Source organism: Conger conger, chromosome 4 (genome assembly GCF_963514075.1).
Source record: "Conger conger chromosome 4, fConCon1.1, whole genome shotgun sequence".
NCBI classification, from domain to species: domain Eukaryota; kingdom Metazoa; phylum Chordata; class Actinopteri; order Anguilliformes; family Congridae; genus Conger; species Conger conger.
Genome location: NC_083763.1, coordinates 31,532,710 through 31,555,404, shown reverse-complemented (window position 1 = coordinate 31,555,404; position 22,695 = coordinate 31,532,710). Strand labels below are relative to the sequence as shown.

The following is a 22,695-nucleotide window of genomic DNA, read 5'->3' as shown; positions in this document are numbered from 1 at the left end:
GTGTTAGGAGCTTTAAAAATCTGATAGAGACCCAACGAATTGCAGCACACCTATTCCTGCTCTCCCTGTGGCTCAATACAGATCCCCCACCAAACCCCCACTCCTCCCCTACACCCACAACACCCTGCTTACTCAGGCGCTCTTTAAACTGGTTGTACGATATTTGACCATAAATAAAAATTTTTATCAACATCCGCTGCAGTCCTCCTTTATGAGATAGAACCCATGACCCCATTTATTTCTATAAATAGTCATTCTCCCTTTCCAGCAGTATATATATATGGGTCTGTTTTTAAGAACAGCACTATTGATGCCCCACCCCTGCCAGTCTGGAGAACATGGAAACAAGACCAAGCGAAATCTGCCTGCCACATCATCAGCAAATAGGGGAAGAGATGCGAAGAGCCCAGTAGCCACTAATGAGGGGAGCTGCCATATGCTGTCAATCACTGAGCCTGAAGAGAATACCAAGGTGCTTGAAATAAACTACATGACAGCTTCATTCAATCTTGTTGAGAAATATATTAAGCGTGACTGTACAGAATGATTGATTGAAATATGTTGTGGAGAAAAAAAAGCAAGAGGTACTTGATTGGAAGTCACTGACAAAACACAAATTCACCACCAATTTTGGAGTCTGGTTGCTCTTGCTTCACAAGGCAAATCAATGGCTTGGGACCTTAATTGCTATTTAGCTGTAAGTGTATCATCAAGGTATGGTTTTAAATAAAATGCACTGAGCCAATCCCTCCTGTATACACTCCTGTGCTGTCTGGAACAGAATACTGTCCGACAGATTAATATACCCTATGGCCTAAGGCCGTTTTAAAGATTTACTGATCTGTCTGTGACGCCAGCGGGTTACTGTACGGCAGACACTTGTGACTAGAAATGGAACAAATGAACAGTGTGTCATTTTAGTTGGCCTGTTGCTTTCCAGAAAAAAGAAAACATAGCAAAACATGCAGAAAGCCATATCTAAAAAATAGTGTTATGAATCATAATATGAAGGCTGTGCTGTTGCTCATGGGAGCAATACGTCTTGTTTATTAAACACTGTTTATTAGAGCCTGCACCATAAATCACCTGGTATTGTCTGGCTTGGTATAAATATGCACTCTGCTTCTACTTTGGAAAGGGGGCTGGGTTTCTCAAACTGCACATGTGATGTGGTGCAGCAAGATTGCTCTGGGCAACCCTTCTTCCTTCAAGATTTGTTACATGCTTTCTTAGTCATTATTAATGCTGGAGTATAGCATTACTGTCATAACTTCTTGCTGGTACATTTTGTGGCACACAAAAATGAAAGGCACAGTACTTCACATAATGACCATAGGTTTATGATACCACTGTTGGCAAATTGTGTTTGGTGTAAATCAGGGGCATCAAACTCCAGTCCTGGAGGGCCGCAGTGTCTGTGTGTTTCAGCACGAAAGATGCATTTCGAAGTCTTTAATTGACTAAAGAGTCCACACACCTTGCTCTCAAGGCCTTAATTTGCTGCTGAAAGGAAGGAAAGGAAAGGAAACCACAAATACCAGACACTGCAGCCCTCCAGGACTAGAGTTTGACACCCCTGGTGTAAATAGTGTTATTATACTGGCCTAAAGGCACTGGTGTGGAATTAACCACTTCATCTTGTTTTAAAAATTTGGCTTTGTGGAACCCTTTGGTGGCCTTTGAATGAAATAAAAGGTTAACTGAGATAAATGAATAACTACTACTACATTAAATATATATATTAAAGGCCCACATGCATCACCATTCTCTTCCTGGTTTTAGTATCTAAGACACCCACAAAATGTCTCTTTATACAGAAGAAACAGCTCAACCTAAGTTTTGAAACAGCTGGTAGCTGGTAATTTCAAGGTGGTCATAGCTGGATTTTACACCAGGGTCCACCTGTCATTTCCAGTGCTGCCCAAAAAAACTTATATTTTCTAGGTTTTTATTGTTCCTTTCTTGCCTTTTATTCAGGTCTATTCTTTTATCTGTTTTTCTTCAGCATTGTTTGTTCAGTTGCTGCCTCCCCAACCCCCTGTGCATATGAACAGAACCTTAATAAAGAAACAGCTGGTCTGGTATTGTTCGGCATGCAGGCTGCAGAGTCAGGTAATGACAGTGAAACAATGATAGCACTTCCTGTTTGCAGAAGAGGCCACTTCCAGAAGAGGCCTCCTGGTTAGAGGCCACTCTGACAGGAGAGCCGCACCTGGGGTTTCGTCTCCAGATTTAATGGAAGGGTGTTGTGTGGAAAAAAATGTCACGCTAGATTTTGAAGCAGCTGGTAGCTGATTGACCAGTTCAGGCCAGCTCCCAGCAAAACAACTGCTACCAGCACTAGCTGCACTAGTTCGACCAGCTTGGCCATGCTGGTTAACCAGCTCATACTGTGCCCAGCTAAACCAGCTTATGACCATCTTGACCAGCTCAATTTTAAAGATGGTCAAGCTGGCATTTCTGGATTTTACAGCAGGGCTGTGTTTGTTTCTGGTACTGTGGGCTCCCTTTCTGTCATACTTTCTCTCCTTTCCTCATGTTCCTGTATTGTCTCTCTTCCTTTTCCCTTTCCTCTTCCTCCAATTCCTCTGCACACTGAATCATATGTCTGTCAACATTCTCTAATTACTTTTCTGTCTATGAGAGGCAAGTATGATAGAGAGTAGAGGAAAAAAAGTAGTTGTGGGACGTATGTGCAGAGGAAATGGAGAAAGGAGAGGGGAAAGATAAAAAAGGAACAGGAGATGAGAAACCCGAACAAAAAACAGTGCAAGCACGGACATTTCAATGCTTGTGATTTTCCTATTCAAGCCTGTGTGGTTCGTCCTCTTCAGCGTCAGTCAGCTGTTAGCATGATGTTTGGAGTGATGATGGAGATATTCTGAAAGCATAAGCTAGTTGAAACTGAAAACTTGTCACGTATGTTTTTCCTGGCGCATGGCTCCCAGTTGTTATTTATTGGAGCTTCAATGCCATGCACCCTCCTCCCCAGTAACACTACTTCAGAATCCTTTCATCTTTTATTTTATCTTTGTTGTCGATAAAGTAGGCTGGATGCCATGGCAACCCCACACCTGTGCAAGAGGAACTCTGAAGAGCATTTTTTTTTAAATTACTATTTTTACCTGACGGTTAGTGTTGCTGGCTGAATTTTGTGCTTGGTTTTAGGAGCTAGCAACATAGGGCCTACTTAGACCTGCAATACATGTGCATGAAGTCAGGTGAAGGGGTTAGTGCCTTTTAGTAAAGGGGTGAGTGCCTTTCATCCAAGTGCATCCAAGTCAAATATCTTAGGTGTGCCAACAGCGAATGTTGCGTAACTACAGGTGGGTGCAGTAAAATGCTTTTTTAAAATATAACTTAATTTCAGATTCTTCCCCTTTTCTCCAAATCTGCTTGCCAATTGTACCTTATCTATAGCAATTACCCGTGCTATCTAGGATACAACGCATACATAGAACCACGTCCCCCAGCAGGACGAATGCATCTAACGATCCAGAGAGTGTATTATCCCAAGCCATATTATCTCCAACCGTGACTGTGACTCCAAGGCAATCGGGTCATGCTATTGTATGCGGCAAGCATCCCCCTACTGAGCCATCCCCCCTCCCTCGGAGCGGCGAGCCAATTATATCGCTCTACGTGAGCCGGTCAAACTCAGCCTTTGGCAGAGAATCCAAATTAAAAACATTTTTAAATATACAATGGCCTCCAGAATTATTGGCAAAATGACTGGTAATGCACAAAAAATACTTCAGAATATAAACAATATGATTACTCAAAATGTTGAACATTCTTGTGTTTGTGCTTATAAACTGCATAATGCATTTGGCTGTGTCCAAAATGCGTCACTATTCACTAGTTAGCCTACTAATCCCTATCAAGTGAGTGTCAATATAGTGCGCTATATAGTCTACTAAATAAACTGTGAATTCGGACAGCAGACATTGTCTTTTGCAATCGATCCTCTTTATTTGTCCTCCACTTCAGAACACATTGCAGCAAATTGCCAGTCTCTATTAAAGTAAAAAAAATCACTGAATGTGTAACATCTCTATTTTTTTTTGTGCTACAGAATCTTGTGCTTACTGCATGTGAGTATACGTATATGTTATAGCCTTCCATATGGACCTGCTTTGGTTCCATTGAGAAGTGTCTGCTGTGATTTTGCAAAACAGTTCTACAAAGCGGCTGCCTGGTTCCAGATTAAAGCTCATCTGAAAATAATTGGATGCCTATATCACCCCTCTATGTATTCAAAATGTTCAAAGTAGAGGGAGATAAAGACCTTTTCCAAAGTGGCTTGCGGCTTCAGTATTGAATAATACATTTTCAACACACAAGCCTTCCACAGGGAGAGCCAGATGCACATACTATTTGGTCATTATGATGAAAGTGACAAAATACGGACTGTAAAACAATGCCACAGGTAAGCAGGTAAAAGCCGGGTTTGAATACTTGCTTGAAAATACATATGTGGTCCCAAAGAGGACACATTGGACATAACAAACTCACGATAACATTGCTGAACATAATGGTTGTTTAGAACTTTTTAATTTATTTATTTATTTATTTTAATTTTTTTAGTTTTTTAGTTTTTGAGAGCAAAGGGAGGCATACCCAGTATTAGAGTATACGTATAAGTGCTCAGTGAGTGTATATTGATGTTAATTCTAGGCATTATATTAAAAAGAAAAACCACTTATCATTTTTCAGAAGTAAAATCTTTTTTCATGCCTCACAGAAAAATATGTTTTTATTTTTTAATATAAATCCCTGTCATATTGTCCACGACCAAGTTGGAGAGCCATATGATTCAATGGATAGGACACAGGGTTTAGAAATAAAATCCATAGTCTGTTCGTTTCTAAGACGCCTGGCTGAAGGTTACGAAAACATACATGGCTAATGGTCAAAGCACAGACTTAAAGTGTTTTCTATTAAAGGTCATTTCGGTTTCCCCATGTAGTAATTACAGCTCTTTTTATATGTAGTCGTCCATTTCAATGTTTGAGACAAATTAACATAATGTCAAATGAAAGAGTCATGTTTTCTATTTGGTTGCTTATCCTTTGATTATCATGACATCCTGCGAATGTAAGTTTTAATGAGACAGCTTTGTTTTATGTGATCCAAAAATAATTTTCTCACTGTCGTAGTGTTAACTGCTGATCTCCTGGGATTTTCACAGACAATTGTCTCTAGAATTTGCAGAGAATGGTGCAAAAAAAAAAAAAAAAACAATAACGCAAATAATGACACATCACAACAGTGGTATGCAGAAGAGCACCTCTGAACACACAGCATGTTGAGTCGCAGATACAGATTAAGCCTAGTCCTAGACTAAATTTAATTGGAGATTATCCATACAAAACTGCATTTACTCCAGTTTAATCTGTGTTCATGTAACCAGCCCCTATTCTGTTATTGACCATCAACTTATATTACAGCCCATGGTAATGCTTACATTATGTCACATGAGTCACACAGAGTTCTTAAAAAATAGAATGGCTATTTATTGTATCTTATTTATTGATAATCAATTACCTACCATCTTCAGAAAGGCTTTGCCAAAACATTGGCTCAGGCCGGTAGTTCATTGATACATGAATAAATAGATGAAATAACCACTATATTTTTGTGTGTCCTGATACTACTGCTTCTTCAATTGTCACACACTTGATGTCATATACAAAATATGTCTTCTACACATAGGAATCGTGATGCATTTCTATAGCCATACTGTTGTTTAGGCTGCACCATTCTGGAGACTTGAGATTTGACTTGGACTCTAGCTCAAAGACTTGAGACTTGACTCGGGCTCTAGCTCAGAGACATGAGAGTTGACTCGGACTTGCATTTGATGACTTTTGCACATCTCTGCTCTACATATTAGCTGCGTCTCAAACCGCGTACTTCCATGATCTGAGTGCACATAGCGAGTGCGAGCACGGATGAAGTTCCTGGATGCGCACTCCGTTTGTTCAGTATTTGGAGTGCACATCATTGCAATTTGCTGTTGCTAACTGAGCTAGCTAGCTACCGTTAGCTATTTTAGCCAATATTCATATTTGTAATCTTAATTACAAATGTATTCATGTGTGCTGTCGAGAACTTGTTACCTGGATGGCAGGATTACTACAACAGCTAGTGTGCATATAACTTGTCCATAACATACAAAATGACAGCTAGCAAACGTGTCTTATTTGTTCCCTGCTGCAAAATCCTGCTATGAACTATTACAAACTTATGGGAAAGATGGTACATGATGAGAATTTCCATATGAATAACGTGGTACAATGTCAATAAATAACACAATATGTGACCTAAAACAACACTCAATTTCATCCATCCATCCATCCATCCATCCATTATCTGAACCCGCTTATCCTGGTCAGAGTCGCAGGGGGGCTGGAGCCTATCCCAGCATACATTGGGCGAAAGGCTGGAATGGACAGGTCGCCAGTCCATCGCAGGGCACACGCACCATTCACTCACACACGGGCAATTTAGACTCTCCAATCAGCCTAACCTGCATGTCTTTGGACTGTGGGAGGAAACTGGAGTACCCAGAGAAAACCCACGCAGACACGGGGAGAACATGCAAACTCCGCACAGAGAGGCCCCGGCCGACAGGGATTCGAACCCAGGACCTCCTTGCTGTGAGGCGGCAGTGCTACCCACTGCACCATCCGTGCCGCCACCACTCAATTTCAAGCATATGAAATATGATCATCTAAAGCAGTGTAGCGAAGTAGCGCAGCTATCTGGTGAAGTACTGCTCTCTTCGTCACCGCAGCTCTCCGGTCTTAGCAAGGATCCTCGCCCACAGCCCATCTTTCATTTCACCGCAAATCACACCACATAATAACTTAGCATAGCATAACATCACAAACAATCTCCACAGGGCAGGAGAGAAGGTATCTCAACGAACCGTTTGAAGAAGACTTAGAGAGCAGCAATATAGAGGCTATACCACAAGATGCAAACCACTCATCAGTATTAAGAATTAGAAGATGAGATTACAATTTGCAAAGAAGTACAGAAATGATGCACGAAAGTTCAGGAACAAAGTTTTATGGACTGATGAGACCAAGATTAACCTCTACCAAAGTGATGGAGAGCCCACTGTGTGGAGAGAGAAGGGATCTGCTCATGATCCAAAACGTTCAAGCTCATCTGTGAAGCACAGTGGAGGACGTGTCATGGCTTGGGCTTGCATGGCTGCTTTGGGAGTGGGCTCACCATGTCGCAAAATAGGTCAATCAGTCAACTCATCACTTAGCTAATGATTGCAGCAGAATACATTGATATGAAGGAGAAGCATTGTTTTTGTACAGCAGGATAGGGGTAACACATGACTACAATAAATGCCGCAACAATAGCCTATAGTAGCTTAGAAAAATCTAAAATGTAACATTACTGTACGCGATTTGCAATTAGAAACTGGCTCTGCACAGTTACATAAGTCACTATTTAATCATTGACAGTGATATGTGCATTGCAAAAAAAAACATGCCTATACGATAAATTCAGTCACTCTTGGTCTTGGTCGCTCTTTTACTCCCACTTGAGAATTGCCTATAGCCCTCTCCTCTTGTCTGTTAGTATGAGTGCAGTTTTTTCATAGCCTGCTGTAGTCTACTGACCTGTTTTATGACATGATGCTTCTAAGGTAAACTAGCCTAAATATTTCCTTAATTACCTTAACATTAATATGTTCCTCAGTTCCATAGGGTAGTTCACACGCTGTCATAGTTGAGAATGCCATGTTTGCTTTGTTGGACAAGGCCTTAACGAAGGGTCAGATTGCATATCTAGCTCAATGGTATAACAACAATGCCCCTAATAGGGATTGAATCTGCAGGTTTTACGTAGGCTTCAGGCTCAGCTTTTAACCAGTACAACCACACTGCCACACCATCCTGGCACCATCCACACACCCACTAACCTTTTCTCATTCTCTGTATTTTTCCGCTTGCAGGACCAGCATCCATGAGCCACCAACCTCTTCTGAGATGAGGACAGGAGTTATCATGGACTGTCTGTGAGGAGTGGTGAAAAATAGAGTGAGAGACTGAGGGAGAGAGAACAAGAGAGAGAGGGGGAAGGAGTGATAAATCCTGTTTTGTACCCATCCACCCTTCAGGCACTACATTGGTTAGTGAGTTCCTCCCTCCCCTAATCTGCAAGACCCTGTCACTAACACGAGGAGACAAAGCATTTCTCCCTTCCTCCGCCTGGCTGAGTTTGCCTGCCTTCCCTGACTCTGCCCCTTCCCACAAGTCTGAGGATTTAGCCCTGTAACTGTAGGACCACTCCCAAAATGAATGCAATCTTCACCGCACTGGACCCCCGACAGGTCCACTGGCAGTCAACATGGTACGCCTTTCACTCTCGCATCCTGCGGACGAAGCCGGTTGAGACCATGTTGGATGGATCAGGGGGAGCGACCAGCTCCCATGGCACCAAGCTGGCTCGGGTTCTGACCACCGTGGACCTGGTGTCACTAGGTGTTGGCAGCTGTGTAGGCACTGGCATGTATGTGGTGGCCGGGCTTGTCGCCAAGGAGATGGCAGGCCCCGGGGTTATCATGTCCTTCATCATTGCAGCAGTGGCCTCTATTCTCTCAGGTGATTCATCCGCCACCATTTTCATTTCCTCTCTCCAACGAAGGGCTTCCTATCTGTTTACTGGCACTTACAGTGGTCACGCTGTGTTATCACGACCTTTATTAAAATTATTATGTTACCCTTGCAACCTGGACATGGTGTTACGATGGCTTTGCAAGAATAATACCTGTTAGTTTGTCCCCTGTTTTAGTAATGGTACAGGCCATTGAACCCAGTGTTTTGCAACCAGCTTCCATTTTCTGTACAGCTCCCTGTAAATCTGCTAGAATTTACAGTAATTCCAGCTACAGATTAATATTTGTAAAAGGTGTGGCAACACCCCCGATTACAAGGCCATAGCTGCAGTGCCACTGGCTGTGTCTCTGTCCTCTCTACAGTACATCAGTAGGTCTGGCTTTCAATCTCAAACCCGATCCGAGTCTCTCGGGCCTGTTGTGGGGTTGGGTTTCCGTTGCTGGAAAAAGTGACACTCGCCAGCTCTCTGCCTGGTGAAAGGAGGAGAGCTCACGGCCGCTGTGCAGTGTCTTCTGTTGAGGCTCAAATTGTGTGTCAGCCACCTTAAAAGTAATGTGATACACACAGTGATGGAGAAAAGATAAACTACCGAAGATCACCCATACTGTATCTGTAAAACTATCTGTGTGGAAATACTCTGTAGTGACAGGAACTAGAGTATGTAGAGGCATTTCATAAAAAATGCATTAATATTTTATTTTGATTTAGAGTGGCAAAAATTATTTTAATAGGCCAATTGAATATGATCATTATTCATATCATATTAAAAACACAACTGGATTCAACATTACAGTGGGTGATGTTTCATTCAGGTAATCCTGATTAATTCATGCTTAATTTGAGTTGAACATAAATTCCATAAAACTCACAGACAAAGTTTGCTATAAACAGGGCGAACAAGTCATAGCTTAGACCTTGTTGCTATGGCTGACCTCTCTTTACATTACATTTACATTTAATGCGGTACTAGAAGATTTGGTTCGTGGCTTAGGCTACTACGGAGAGAGCATCTTCAAAGACCAAGCCGATTTCTTTGGAGAGGCTTACAAGTTGATTTCAGCCATAGACTGTATAAAAAATGGTTTTGACTGCCCAGACACCTCCCTCTCAACTCAGAATATCCACACACCAGTTCCTGTCCAATTCCAGAACATGTTCAGGTGCTTTCCGTCCTCAGCTTCTTGGGGACTGGCACAGCATAACACTGTCGCGCTCTTGGGTAATTCCAGACAGCAATTTCTCTCCTATAATTGTATATCTTTGCATCCAGTTTAATGTCATACCATGTTTATTTTATCTGTTCCATATTACGTGGAACTGGATGCAGAGTTTACAACAACAGCAATATCTTTTCGTCCTTCCAAACCCATTTTACACCAGTTACGTTTGTTTTTATTCCAGTCCCATGTGGGGCATACGTACATAGTTCATGTAGCATATATAAACAAAAGTAAGCTAATTAGCTACAAACTATGTCTAGATATTAGTTTGGCGCAGTGAAGCCACAGCTAATCTGTGACAGTGACGGTGCTCCAAATAGCATATTTTTCAATGTTGTCTTTATACAGCTGGTTCTGTGGTCATAGTTATATCTCTTTATGTTTTTCCACTAGGACAATCAGCTTTTCCTTGTCCATTTTCATCCAACAAATAATAACAACGAAAGACATTTTAATATACATTTCAATGCTCGCAAAGACAAGATGTTACAGAGTAGCTGTAGCACACACAGTCAAATAATGGTTGTAAAAGATCATATCATGTGTAGGCTACACAACATTTAAGTGCCTTCACATTTTATTGGTATTTATCAACATATTACATTACATTACATTACATTATTGGCATTTGGCAGACGCTCTTATCCAGAGCGACGTACAACAAAGTGCATACCCATAACCAGGGATAAGTTCGCTGAAAGACCCTAGAGGGAAGTACAATTTCAACTGCTACCTGTACAACAAAGATAAGGACAAGGGCCATTTATACAGTACTGTGCAAAAGTTTTAGGCAGGTGTGAAAAAATTCTGTAAAGTAAGAATGCTTTCAAAAATATAAATGTTAATGGTTTATTTTTATCAATTAACAAAATGCTAAGTGAGTGAACAAAAGAAAAATCTAAATCAAATCAATATTTGGTGTGACAACTGTTCAGGAAAAATGCCCTTTTTAACATTTCACAGGTGAGCATAGTCTGATGAAACAGATCCAATAAAAACACAACAATAGCTATTCTTCTCTTTAACTTTCGTATTTATTTGCAAAGAAATGACAGAAAGTGAGAAAGCTTACCGGCTTTCCGATTTGCATCAGACACAGTAAGACTCTTATACACACTTTTCCCAAAGGGGGGGGCTTTACCAAAACAAAAAGACATGAAGCTGGCCACGAACATTTATCAGTATTTTGTCTTCTGAATACCCCTTGTTGACCTTGCTGTAAGACCAGAATGTGCTAGCTGAGAAGCAGAGACATTAAGGTCAAAGGCTGTCTGTCTGCTGGAGAGAGACAGAGAAAGACTGATAGTAAGCAGTTAATTCAGAAAGTGGTCTAATAGTAATAAGGATTATCACTGAAAGGTTATTTGTAATCACGTGATTGTCTTTATGTTAACACACATTGTCAATAAAGAATCAATTAAGAAAATTTCCCTTACACCACCCTCTGCCATCAAACCAATTTAATATGTAGGTTGAAACACAAACATTAACTGAAACAGAAACAGCTGTGCAGGAGGGTTAATACTGGATGAGGAACAGCCAAACTCTGCTTCCAAGGCTCTGCTGAAGACAGTTTCATGTCAGAAGTCATACACCATGGCAAGACTGAGCACAGCAACAAAACAGAAGGTAGTTATATTGCATCAGCAAGGTCTCTCCCAGGCAGAAATTTTGAGGCAAACAGGGGTTTCCAGATGTGCTGTCCAAGCTCTGTTGAAGAAGCACAAAGAAACGGGCAACAGCATAGATGCAGTGGTCAGCCAAGGACACAACATGCTTACTTCCCTTTGCAATCAGAAGATGTCCAGCAGTGTCATCAGCACAGAATTGGCAGAAACCAGTGGGACCCAGATATACCCATTTACTGTGCAGAGAAGTCTGGTCAAAAGTGGTCTTTATGGAAGAATTGCGGCCAAAAATCCATTCCTCCGAAGTGGAAACCAAGTGACTCAACTATACACGAAAACACAGGAACTGAGGTGCAGCAGGCAGCAGGTTCTCTGGACTGATGAGTAAAATATGAAATGTTTGGCTGTATCAGAAGGCAGTTTGTTCGGCAAAGGGCTGGAGAGCGGTATAAGAATCAGTGTCTGCAGGCAACAGTGAAGCATGGTGGAGGTTCCTTGCAAGTTTGGGGCTGCATTTCTGCAAATTGAGTTGGGGATTTGGTCAGAATTAATGGTCACCTCAATGCTGAGAAGTACAGGCAGATACTTATCCATCATGCAATACCATCAGGGAGGCCCCAAATTTATTCTGCCACAGGACAACGACCCCAATGTCATTAAGAACTATCTTCAGTGTAAAGAAGAATCTTGAAGTCCTGGAAGTGATGGTATGGCCCCCACAGAGCCCTGATCTGAACATCATCAAGTCTGTCTGGGATTACATGAAGAGACAGAAGCATTTGAGGCTGCTTAAATCCACAGAATTTCTCCAAGATGTTTGGAACCACCTACCTGCCGAGTTCCTTCAAAAACTGTGTATATTGTAATGTCTCATTACTACAATGCCGACTCTCAAGGCCCACCATAAAGCATACACACAATACACACAAGCATATGCTCACCACCAAAGCACCAGGCAGCCTTCCATATGCCATTACAATAAATGTGCTTGAAGGAAGACCAGTACACAAAAGTAAGGTCAGCTAGCCCTTGAGGTTATTTATTACAATAGAAAACATAACGGAAATATTACTATGTCTGCGTTGGTTGGCACTTACATTTAAAATAGCACATTTTGAACCTCAATATCTCACCCATTTTAAAACCAATCTCAGTGCCCTTTTGCAGGTCTACTACAACCACAAAAAAATGTGTTTCAGGAAATGTTTGCAAGCCTCAAAAGGCAGGAAATTAAGTTGACCTGACCTAATGCTAACATCAGCCTGCTGTCCATCAAGGCATCAGAACAGAACTTTGACAACATCTCACAGCTTATATTTAAGTTTGTGCAGAACAAGACTTTCTAATTTATACCTAATTATTTGCATAGCATTAATATGGCAACATATTATTATTTAGATTTTCAATAAATAAATTCAACAGATACAAAAATAATTGTATTAATTGTATATATTACATACAACATTATATTATTTATTTCTACAGTGATAATGAAGGTGATTTGTGGGTGACACTATCATTGAGTGACTATGAATGCACAGTTGTTAGCCATGACTTGATTAATTGGTCAATTACTTTTGGACAAATGTTAACAATTATGTATAGGCCCATATACGTACATACTGTAAGCTATATATCTGCTGCTACACTTTTATCCAGAAGGACATAGGCCTATATGAATGAGATCATAGCAATATACACTCTCAGTAGCGGCAGCTATTTAGGATGGGCCCCGGTGCAAGATTTTATTTCATGAGCCCTTCCTCTAAGATGCAGGCACACACACACGCACACACACAGCACGATTAGACAGATATTTTACAGACAATACTTTGGATTTTATTTGGCTCATGAGTAACTTTGGTTATTGGGACACAGGCTACATCCTTTGCGATACTTTAGAACATTCGTATAAATCAAGTCAGAACCATGGACCAACGAAGATGGTCATAGAATCAAATCAAGAAGTCAACAAATCAACTATCGATAGCTCCGATGTTTACATTAATAAAGCTTAGGCCTATAGGCTACTCATGTGTCAGTATCAGAGGACAATATAATAAATTCTCTGTTCACTGTGTTCTTACACCTGAATGCATTTTTTACAATAAAATATGAATTAATGTATGAAAATCAGTTCATTTGTTAGCTTTGGTTTTATCTATCAATTTGTCATTATTATTTTAAAAATTAACAGTTTGAATGCAATGCGAGTGAAGTACATTGATGGACTTTGATTAATGTTAATTAATCATCAGAATGAAGTTTGCTCACATTAACGTTACTGCATTGAGCAAAACTGGAGTGTTTTTTTTGTTTTGTTTTTTTAAATTTAAAGCCGTCGAGTTTAGATCGTTTCGCTACCTTTTCCTCCTGGTTCTTTTTTATTCTTTCTTTTCTGCGACCCACTTTTGTGCTTCAAGGGCATTTTTATAGTAGGCAGCTAAAAGGCTCTCAATATTTTACACAGGCTAATATCAACACACAATCAAGACAGTTCACATTGGAATAGAGCCAACATATTTCCCAGCAGCACTCTTTGCATATCAGAAAATAATACTAACACCAAATGAATTAGCCTGCCACAAGGTATTTAATTGAATAGTTTATACATTATAGCCTTTTTTCTGTAAAATAGACACAGTATACATTTAGCATGCTCACATATTGTACAAAGAAAGTGTAGCTAATAACCATGACCGAGACGAGTTTGCTTATTTAAGGATATATAAATACAAATCACTATTAAATCAAATGTAGTCTTCATGTTATTTTGCAGAGAATAGTTACAATATAAAGATCTGTAAAAAAATGGACGAACTGATATAAAACAGGGAGAATCATGGCCCCCGCTGTACCGCCTATATGACCACCACTGTACACTCTATAGTCTACAATATAAATGCACAGTTAGTTAAAAAATGATATGCTATTTACCGACAGTTTGTGCACAAACCATGTTGAAAGAGTGATACAAGATATGTGGTCCCAAAGAGGACACATTGGGCATTGGAAATAAATCATGCTTTAGAAAAGTGCTAAATAAGTATATTGCCTATAACTTTAATATGCAAAACTGCCAATACACTTTACAGTGCACTACTCTGAGATTATGGTTTGAATCTTAAACAGTCTGCCCAGTGTTGAACACCTGTTGTATGACATAGAGTAGGCATTATACATGGCTGTAGCAGTTCTCAGAGATCTGTGCGGATATCTTGATGGAGAGCAGCCTGGTATTAGCGTTAGGGCTGATCAATTTAATTTTGAGGCTTTCAGTAAATTCAAACATTTCACTTAAAACATAGTTTTTTAGATTAATAGCATATACTATTACATAAGATACATTTACATTACTATTACATTTAGATACAGCCTAAAACCTTTGAATCCTTTGCTTACAGACAGCATCATTTTAACTTGTTTCACTTCCTTCCTCTCCCCCTGGCCTCCGCCCCCACACCTGCAGGAGTGTGTTATGCAGAGTTTGGCGTGCGCGTGCCGAAGACAACAGGCTCAGCCTACACGTATAGCTATGTGACCGTGGGCGAGTTCGTGGCCTTCTTCATTGGATGGAACCTCATCCTGGAGTACCTGATTGGCACGGCGGCTGGGGCCAGCGCGCTCAGCAGTATGTTCGACTCCCTGGCCAACCACACCATCAGCCGCTTCATGATCAGCAATATTGGAACTCTCAACGGCCTGGGTGAGTGACGGGGTCTGGAAAAATGCTGCCCTTGAGTAGATGAGCAGTAGGGTCTTGGATCTAAACATTGCCCTTGATTATGCCTCCTAACAGCAGTGAACAGTAAAAACCTGTGCATGTAACATAGCGCAGGGATCCTGGGACAAACTTAACAAGCATTTAGTATGTTTCCTGTGACTCTACACTGATTCAAAAAGGAAAACCAGATGTGGTCAAACATGGAATTTGTATGAATTTAAATTAATTCACCTTACCTGTGTGGGTAGGAGAAAAATGATGTTGAAGTCCAGATGAAAACACAAATCACAAGTTCCTCAGTGACATGCCATTCTTTATTGTTATTGTTATTGTGAAACTGAGAGCCAGTCTGAACTGGTCAATCAGCGATCAGCTTTTTCAAAACCAAGCTTGAGCTGTTATTTTCAGCAGGGTTTACACTTATTGATTGTACAGTAAATAGGCCTTCTGTGACTTTTTGGAGGAATACACTGTTTTTGTATTCCTGAGACTAACACTTAACACATAATGCTTTACAACACAAGTTTTTTGTGGAAAAGAATGTCTGTGAAATGACTGTAATGCATATTTGCTCTCCTCCTCACCCCAGTCTGGTCTTTCCTTGAGCTCCTGGCTCCGCATGTGACCTGCTGTCGTGATGAAAGTGCATTCCACAGGCGCTTAAATCACAACTGATCCCTCTGTGACACTCAAGAGGATGGGGGATGAGTCATATTCCACCCTTAGCCCATCCATCCAACACAATACCATTTATGCTAATGTTGACTTTTACCTTTTTTATTTTTTCATACTTTTAAACAGTATTTTTGTATAAAACTTACTTCACACATATTTATTGCCCTATAAACAACATATTTATGACACTAACTCATTTAAAGAAATGTCAGTTAGAACCTTAGAATTCTCCACTCATTAATCACTGTGTGAATAGCCCCATGGGTCATAGTTTTGAATTCAAGTCTTTTCTTTTCCTCACAAATACAACAGATCATTTTGTTTGCTATGATGATCACTGAACATCAAAAAGTGAAAACATGCACACAATAGAAGCAATAGAATCATGAGTAATCAATGGAATCATGGCGATAGTAACTTGGATAGGGCAGAGGGGTAAACAGACTGCTTTTATCTAGTGCTTTTATACAAAACAATGTACAATTAATGCCTCTCATTCACCCATCCACACACACTCACACACCAACAGCAATAGGCTGCCAAGCAAGGTAGCTATTGGGGATTAGGTGTCTTGCTCAGGGACTCTTCAACACACCCAGGGTGGGGGATCGCACCAGTAATTTGCCAGATGACTGCTCTTACCTCCATTACACCCCATTAGCTCAGGAGGTAAGGTGGTCACAGACACCATTATTTATTGCCTCCATAATTATTGCTGAGCTGCAGTGGCATGTGAGGAAATCATGAGCTTGCCACAGCTTTCTGTTTGCCTGGAAAACACCTGCAGCCGCTGCATAAAGGGTAGAAGACTTGTCAACATCTCTGGAGGGGACAAGAGAAATAGAAGAGAGAAGGAAGAAGGGTGAAAGAAAAGGGAAAAGGTGTGCACATGAGCGATGGAGAAGAATATGAGAGTGGAGGTCAGTGGAGGGGCAGGAGATGATGCTGCATTGAGTATGCTGAGTAAAATCGGTTTAGTCTATCGGTTTAGAAACTCCACACACAGCACAGAGCCAAGGCCTGAAAGCCCTGAATCCAGTTCAGCTTCTCATGTCCCAGAACCATGCTTGAGTAACCTGCAACCCCTGACCTATGACCTGTTGTGGGGCTGGTTATGGTAAAAGGAAGAATATTGCTGATATCGTATAGGTACAGTATATTGCTGGATGAATTTGAAAGGCATCTTTGTTTTGACTGTTTAAAAAGGAACAACAGAACACATTAGGTACTCCTGTTATAGTAGCGCAGCCTGGGTTCTTTTGGGGGGGGCAGGCTCAAATTTCAACCTTCACTGTAACTTGCTTTTAATAAATCAGTCGTCAAAAGAAGTTGGATGATAGCAGTAACCCAAGAAGCCAAATTACTGTGTCATATTTTTACACAGAAGCTAGGTGAGGGGGCAAAATGTCTGCAGATTCTACACATGGCATTGCTCTCTGCGGCTTCTGGTGGCAGAGGAAAACAGATGCTGCTCATTTACCGTGATAAAAGCTTTGACTGTCTGTGCACGGACAAGCCGGCCACTAGGAAATGACACTACATACTGTAATAGTTATTTTACGCTCTTCAGGAAGGTCTGTGACTACAATTGTCTCTTTGTCACAGTACGTAATGAGTCTTTCTTTTTTTTCATGACCATATTATCAAATGGAAATTTCCAGTATTTTTTTCAATTTCAAACTGAAACAAAAGCAGTGTGATTTGGCCTGCTGCCTGTAAGTCTCTGCTCGGAGGGACTTGGGCTCCCAGCTCATTAGTGTCTGAGTTTTGTGAATATTCACCACGGCTATGTAGGTTTTCAAGCTATTTCTGTTTGGCATATGACGATGGGTGTTGGAGCCAGTCCTGGGAGAACCTAAACAGCTGTACATTGAGAGCCCAGCAGGGTGTTTAGCCAATTTTATCTGCGGTGTGTTATTTCAATTCCATAATTGTAATTTGCTGTAGTAAATAGGTTCTGACTGGTTGGGGGGATAGAGGTTGTTTCTGCTGATCCTGGACCAGTTTCTCTTTCACATTAAATGGTTGGATTTATTTCTAAATGAGGGGTGGTAAAATTGTCCTGGATCAGTTGTGTGTGTGTAGGTGGTGTGTGCATGTGTGTATGTGTATGTGTGTGTCTTGTGGTGTGTGCATGTTTGTGTGTGTGTGTGTGTGTGTGTGTGGTGTGTGCATGTGTGTGTGTCTGTGTGTGTGTGTACGTGTTTGTGTGCGTATGTGAGTGCCAGGGGGGAAGAGAGGGAAATCATGTGACTGCTGCCCCAGGTGTCAGTGAGCCATCATTTCCTTTTCCTGTTGGAATGGAACAATCATCAACTCAGAACAGCAACTCCCTCCACAGCTGGGTCTTATTTTTGTCCAAAATACTAGCAGAATGATGTGCATTAATACACAGGAATGCATGAAATGGGAGGTATAAACATGGACAGGGTTAACAGGGTTAACTCGGGCAACTATCTGAGTCTATAAATACAGTACTTCTTTCATGAATCAAAATAACACGGAACAGATCTCTTCTACTAGGTTTAAAATCTGAAACCCCCACCCACCCATCTCCTGAGGGGGGTTATCCTCAGGCAGCAAATGGAGGCTAGAACTGGGGGAAGGAATCAAGGGCTCAGACAAGAAAACAGGACAAGACGAACTAGCAGCGTGCAACTGAAAAGGACAGGTATAAATACACAGGGTAATGAGACAAACTAGGCGGGGCATGGGTGGTCTAACAAATAAACATCAGGTGAGACACATGAAAGGGTAATAGGACAATAACGAGGAAACGAAAACGCGGATTGGATTTACAATCACACACATGTAATACAAACGGCTCCGGACTAGAGAGTAGACAGTTGCAGAGAATCAGGAGATGCCGAGATAGAGAGAGACAGGTGAGAACTAAGCAAGTAATCAGTGATAGAATAGGGAGGCGGAGTTACGGAACAGAATTGAAACTGGAGATGCATTAGTAAGTTAGTTAAGTGATTGAAATTACAAATACCCAAAACTAGTGAATGTTAGTTTGTTAGTTTGACAAACATATTAGTGTGTTAGTATAATTAGTACTGTACAAATTCTATGTTAGTTGGGATTAGTATATTAGTGCTATGTACAAACATGAAATGGAGAGAAAGCAGGAAGTAAGGAATGCAAGATTGGAAGGAAGATTGAACCCTGGAATTACCGTAAACACCCGAATAGTGGGGCACGCAGACAAGGGAGTGACTGGGCTAGTAAACATTCAGACTCAAACATCACAGGGGAAGACGAGTGCAAAGACTAATGAATATAAACAGAACACCAGACATGAATATGAAAAATAATAAATTACAAGAATAGTGATAGACTAACACACAGAACACAGGAACATAACACCATCAGCATGGGAAAAGCCAAAGAACTCAATTCAGAAGACACAGATGTTAATTGACAGATAATGGGTACAAAAACATACATGAATGGTTAAAAATACCAGTTAGCACTGTAAGTGCAATAATAAAAAGGTGTGAAATATATGGAATGGTTGCAATCTTGCCAGGAGGAGGATGCATATTATCTTCACGGACTGTTAGGAAGATGGTGAGGGAGGTCAGAAGTAACCCACCATTTAGGAATTTCAGAGATTGCTTGTGTCTTGTGATCACCAAGTCTTTTTTGTACCATTCATTGCAAACTCTAGAGACTAGTGTGCGTGAAAATCCCAGGAGATACTCAAACCACCCTGTCTGCTGCCAACAACCATTCCATGGTTGATGTGAACATTACCTGAAGCTCCTGACCCGTATCTACATGACTGTATGCATTGCACTGCTGCCACGCAATTGGCTGATTGGATAATCACATGAATAAGTAGGTGTAGTAATAAAGTAACACCGGAGTTAGACCCCAGTATGGACTGCATTTAGTATCCTACGGAGCCTCTCAGTATTGGCCTTGTGGCTGTGGAGGCATCTGCCTGACCGCAGCCACTGAAAGAGTCCTTGGTTGGGATGACGGGGGTGCTTCATAATCCTACCAGCTCTGGTGCTGCACCACCTGGGATGGAAGTCCGGGGAGTTAGTACAGTCCCTGTGGTGCGCTCCGCTAACCGCACCACCCTCTGTGAAGAACAGTTCCCATATCATGCAGTGATGCATTATGCCAGAAAGCTCTCGATGACACCAGAGTAGAAGGTTTTTAAAATCCGTTTTGCCAATCTGATTTTCTTTACCTGTCTGAGGTGAAAAAGGCGGGGTGGTAGTGTGGTCATTGTCAGGTCCTTGGTGATTTGTACGCTGAGGTGATGGAAGCTGCTCACCCTCTCCACTGGGCACCGTCGCGTCTTGCAGAAGTAAATTACCAGCTCCTTTGCTTTGTTGACATTGAGGGAAAGGCTGTTGACCTGGCACCATTTTGTCAGGTCCTCCACCTCTTCTAGGTAGGCCATCTCACTGTTGTTGGTGATCAGGTCCACCACCACAGTATCATCTGCAAACTTTATGATGGTAGTGGAGCTACTCTTTGTTGCACTTTATTTCTGATATGAGGACTACAGGGCGGTAGGCATTTAAATTGTCTGGGAGGGCTTTTTGGGAATAGGAATAATGACAGATCTTTTAAAACATGTGGGTACTACGGACTGGGCCAGGGAGAGGTTAAAGATGGTCATTACCACAGGGGTTAGCAGATCTAAGTTTTTAAATTCTTAATGTTTACTCATCTCAGAGTTCCCCCCCCTCCCCCGCAGCAAGGCTCAATTCGAGTGCTAGTCTCTATGCCAACACTAGTGGCATTAGCATCAAACTGCACAAAGAAAGAGTTAAAGTTGTTAGCGAGGGAAGCGTAAGCACTCACCATAGTAGAAACATTACCTTAATAGCACTTAGTTTGTATGACGCCGCTTTTTAGTCATCCATATTCCCATTCAGAAGTTGTTAAAGGCAGCAGTGCATGCATTCAGTGCTTCGCGTATGGATTTGTCCACCTGTGGTTTCTTTCAACATAGGGACTACATCATCCACAAGCTTGCCGATGAAGCTTGTCACAACTTCCACATACACGTTGACGTCGTCGGAGGTGGAGTGGAACATGTCCCAGTCCACATCCGCCAGCACATCTTGTAGCGTGTCCTCTGATTGGCCGGTCCAGCGACCATGTTCCAGGTTACATATTACAATACATTACAGGCATTTAGTAGACGCTCTTATTCAGAGTGACGTACAACGAAGTGCAGATCGAACACATGGACAAGTGTGAAGAGGACCTGAGAGGACAGCACGGTTCCAAGTCCTAGCATGACCATACAGATACAATCGGAACACTTGATGAATACATCAACTTACAAGCTAGCATACCATGATTGGCAGCTAGAATACACCGAGTACAACAATACAATACAACAATGTCTATGTATAACTATATATAAGTGCCATTTATAAATTAATATTTAATTTTCTACCAGGGAAGGGTGAGGAGTCATACCCAGATCTCCTGGCCCTGGTCATCGCCATCCTGGTGACAGTGATCGTAGCATTGGGGGTGAAGAACTCTGTGGGCTTCAACAACGTGCTGAACGTCATCAACTTGGTGGTGTGGGTCTTCATGATTTTGGCCGGCCTCTTCTTTGTCAGTGGATCCAATTGGGACAATGGAAGGTTTCTGCCCTATGGCTGGTCTGGGGTAAGCACTGTTATGTGAGGAAGTCCATCAGCTGCTCATATCACCTCACCACCCACCACCTTTAGGAGTGCAATTTGTTCCTTTAACTGGGGCCGTTAGTCTTTAAGCCAATGTAATGAATTTGAATAAATCCAGGTCAGATTCTGTTTCTTTTGTGTGCTCAATGCTGCTTGCTGTGAGTTCTTACTGCTGGATTAGTAAGGATTGACAATAACCATTATAACTATTGTAAGGTCATGCAAGGTGCTGCTACCTGCTTCTATGCCTTCATTGGGTTTGACATCATCGCCACTACGGGTGAGGAAGCCAAGAGTCCCAACACTTCCATACCCTACGCCATCACTGCCTCCCTAGTGACCTGCCTGACTGCTTATGTCTCTGTGAGTACCCAGCAGCCACTGCTGCCAGACCTGGGCAAGATCTCCACCACATTTCATGTTCAGGGTTCCGCTTCACTCGATAATTTATTTTTTTTCTAGCCCCATTTTCTGCCAATTTTGAAAGCCCAGTTACTCTGTGACCACTTCATTAGGTAGACATATACACCAGCTTGTTAATGCAATATTTAATCAGCCATATTTAATCTGGCAGAAACGAAATGCATAAAAGCATGCAGACATGGTCCAGAGGTTCAGCTGTTTTCTCAGACCAAATGACAGAATGCAAAAAACAAAAAACATCCAGTGAGCATCCAGTGAACAAGAAGGCTTGTTAATGAGAGAGGCCAGAGGAGAAGGGCCAGACTGGTCAAAGCTGACAGGAGGGTGACAGTAACACAATGAACTACACATTACACTGTGGCATGCAGAAGAGCATCGCTGAACACACAACCCATCAAACCTCAAAGTGGATAGGCTACAGCAGCAGAAGACCAACAAGTCTAATAAAAATACAAAAAATAAGTCTAATAAATACATAATAAAGTACTCACTGAGTGTATATTTGTATGCCAAGCTCAACCTTGCTGAGAGAAACAGCTGAAGCTATGTTCTGAAACAGCTGGTAGCTGGTAGACCAGTTCAGACCAACTCCCAGCTCAACACAGTTTAGCTGGATGACCAGTTCAGACTAGCTCTTTGACATGGTTTGACCAACTCAAGCTATGTATTGAAACAGCACAGCATTGAAGCAGTTGACCAGCTACCATC

The 22,695-nt window shown here is 41.5% G+C and overlaps 1 protein-coding gene across 1 annotated transcript in view; it reads left to right on the top strand.

Annotated features, from left to right (window-relative positions):
* Positions 1–22,695, top strand: part of LOC133126794 (probable cationic amino acid transporter) — a 44,886-nt gene that overhangs the window by 11,756 nt on the left and 10,435 nt on the right. Inside the window, exons 2-5 of the mRNA XM_061239178.1 lie at positions 7,985–8,633; positions 14,966–15,202; positions 21,330–21,547; positions 21,781–21,927. Of these exons, the coding sequence (XP_061095162.1) occupies positions 8,327–8,633; positions 14,966–15,202; positions 21,330–21,547; positions 21,781–21,927 (909 nt within the window). The 5' untranslated portion in view covers positions 7,985–8,326. The remainder of the gene's footprint in view (positions 1–7,984; positions 8,634–14,965; positions 15,203–21,329; positions 21,548–21,780; positions 21,928–22,695) is intronic.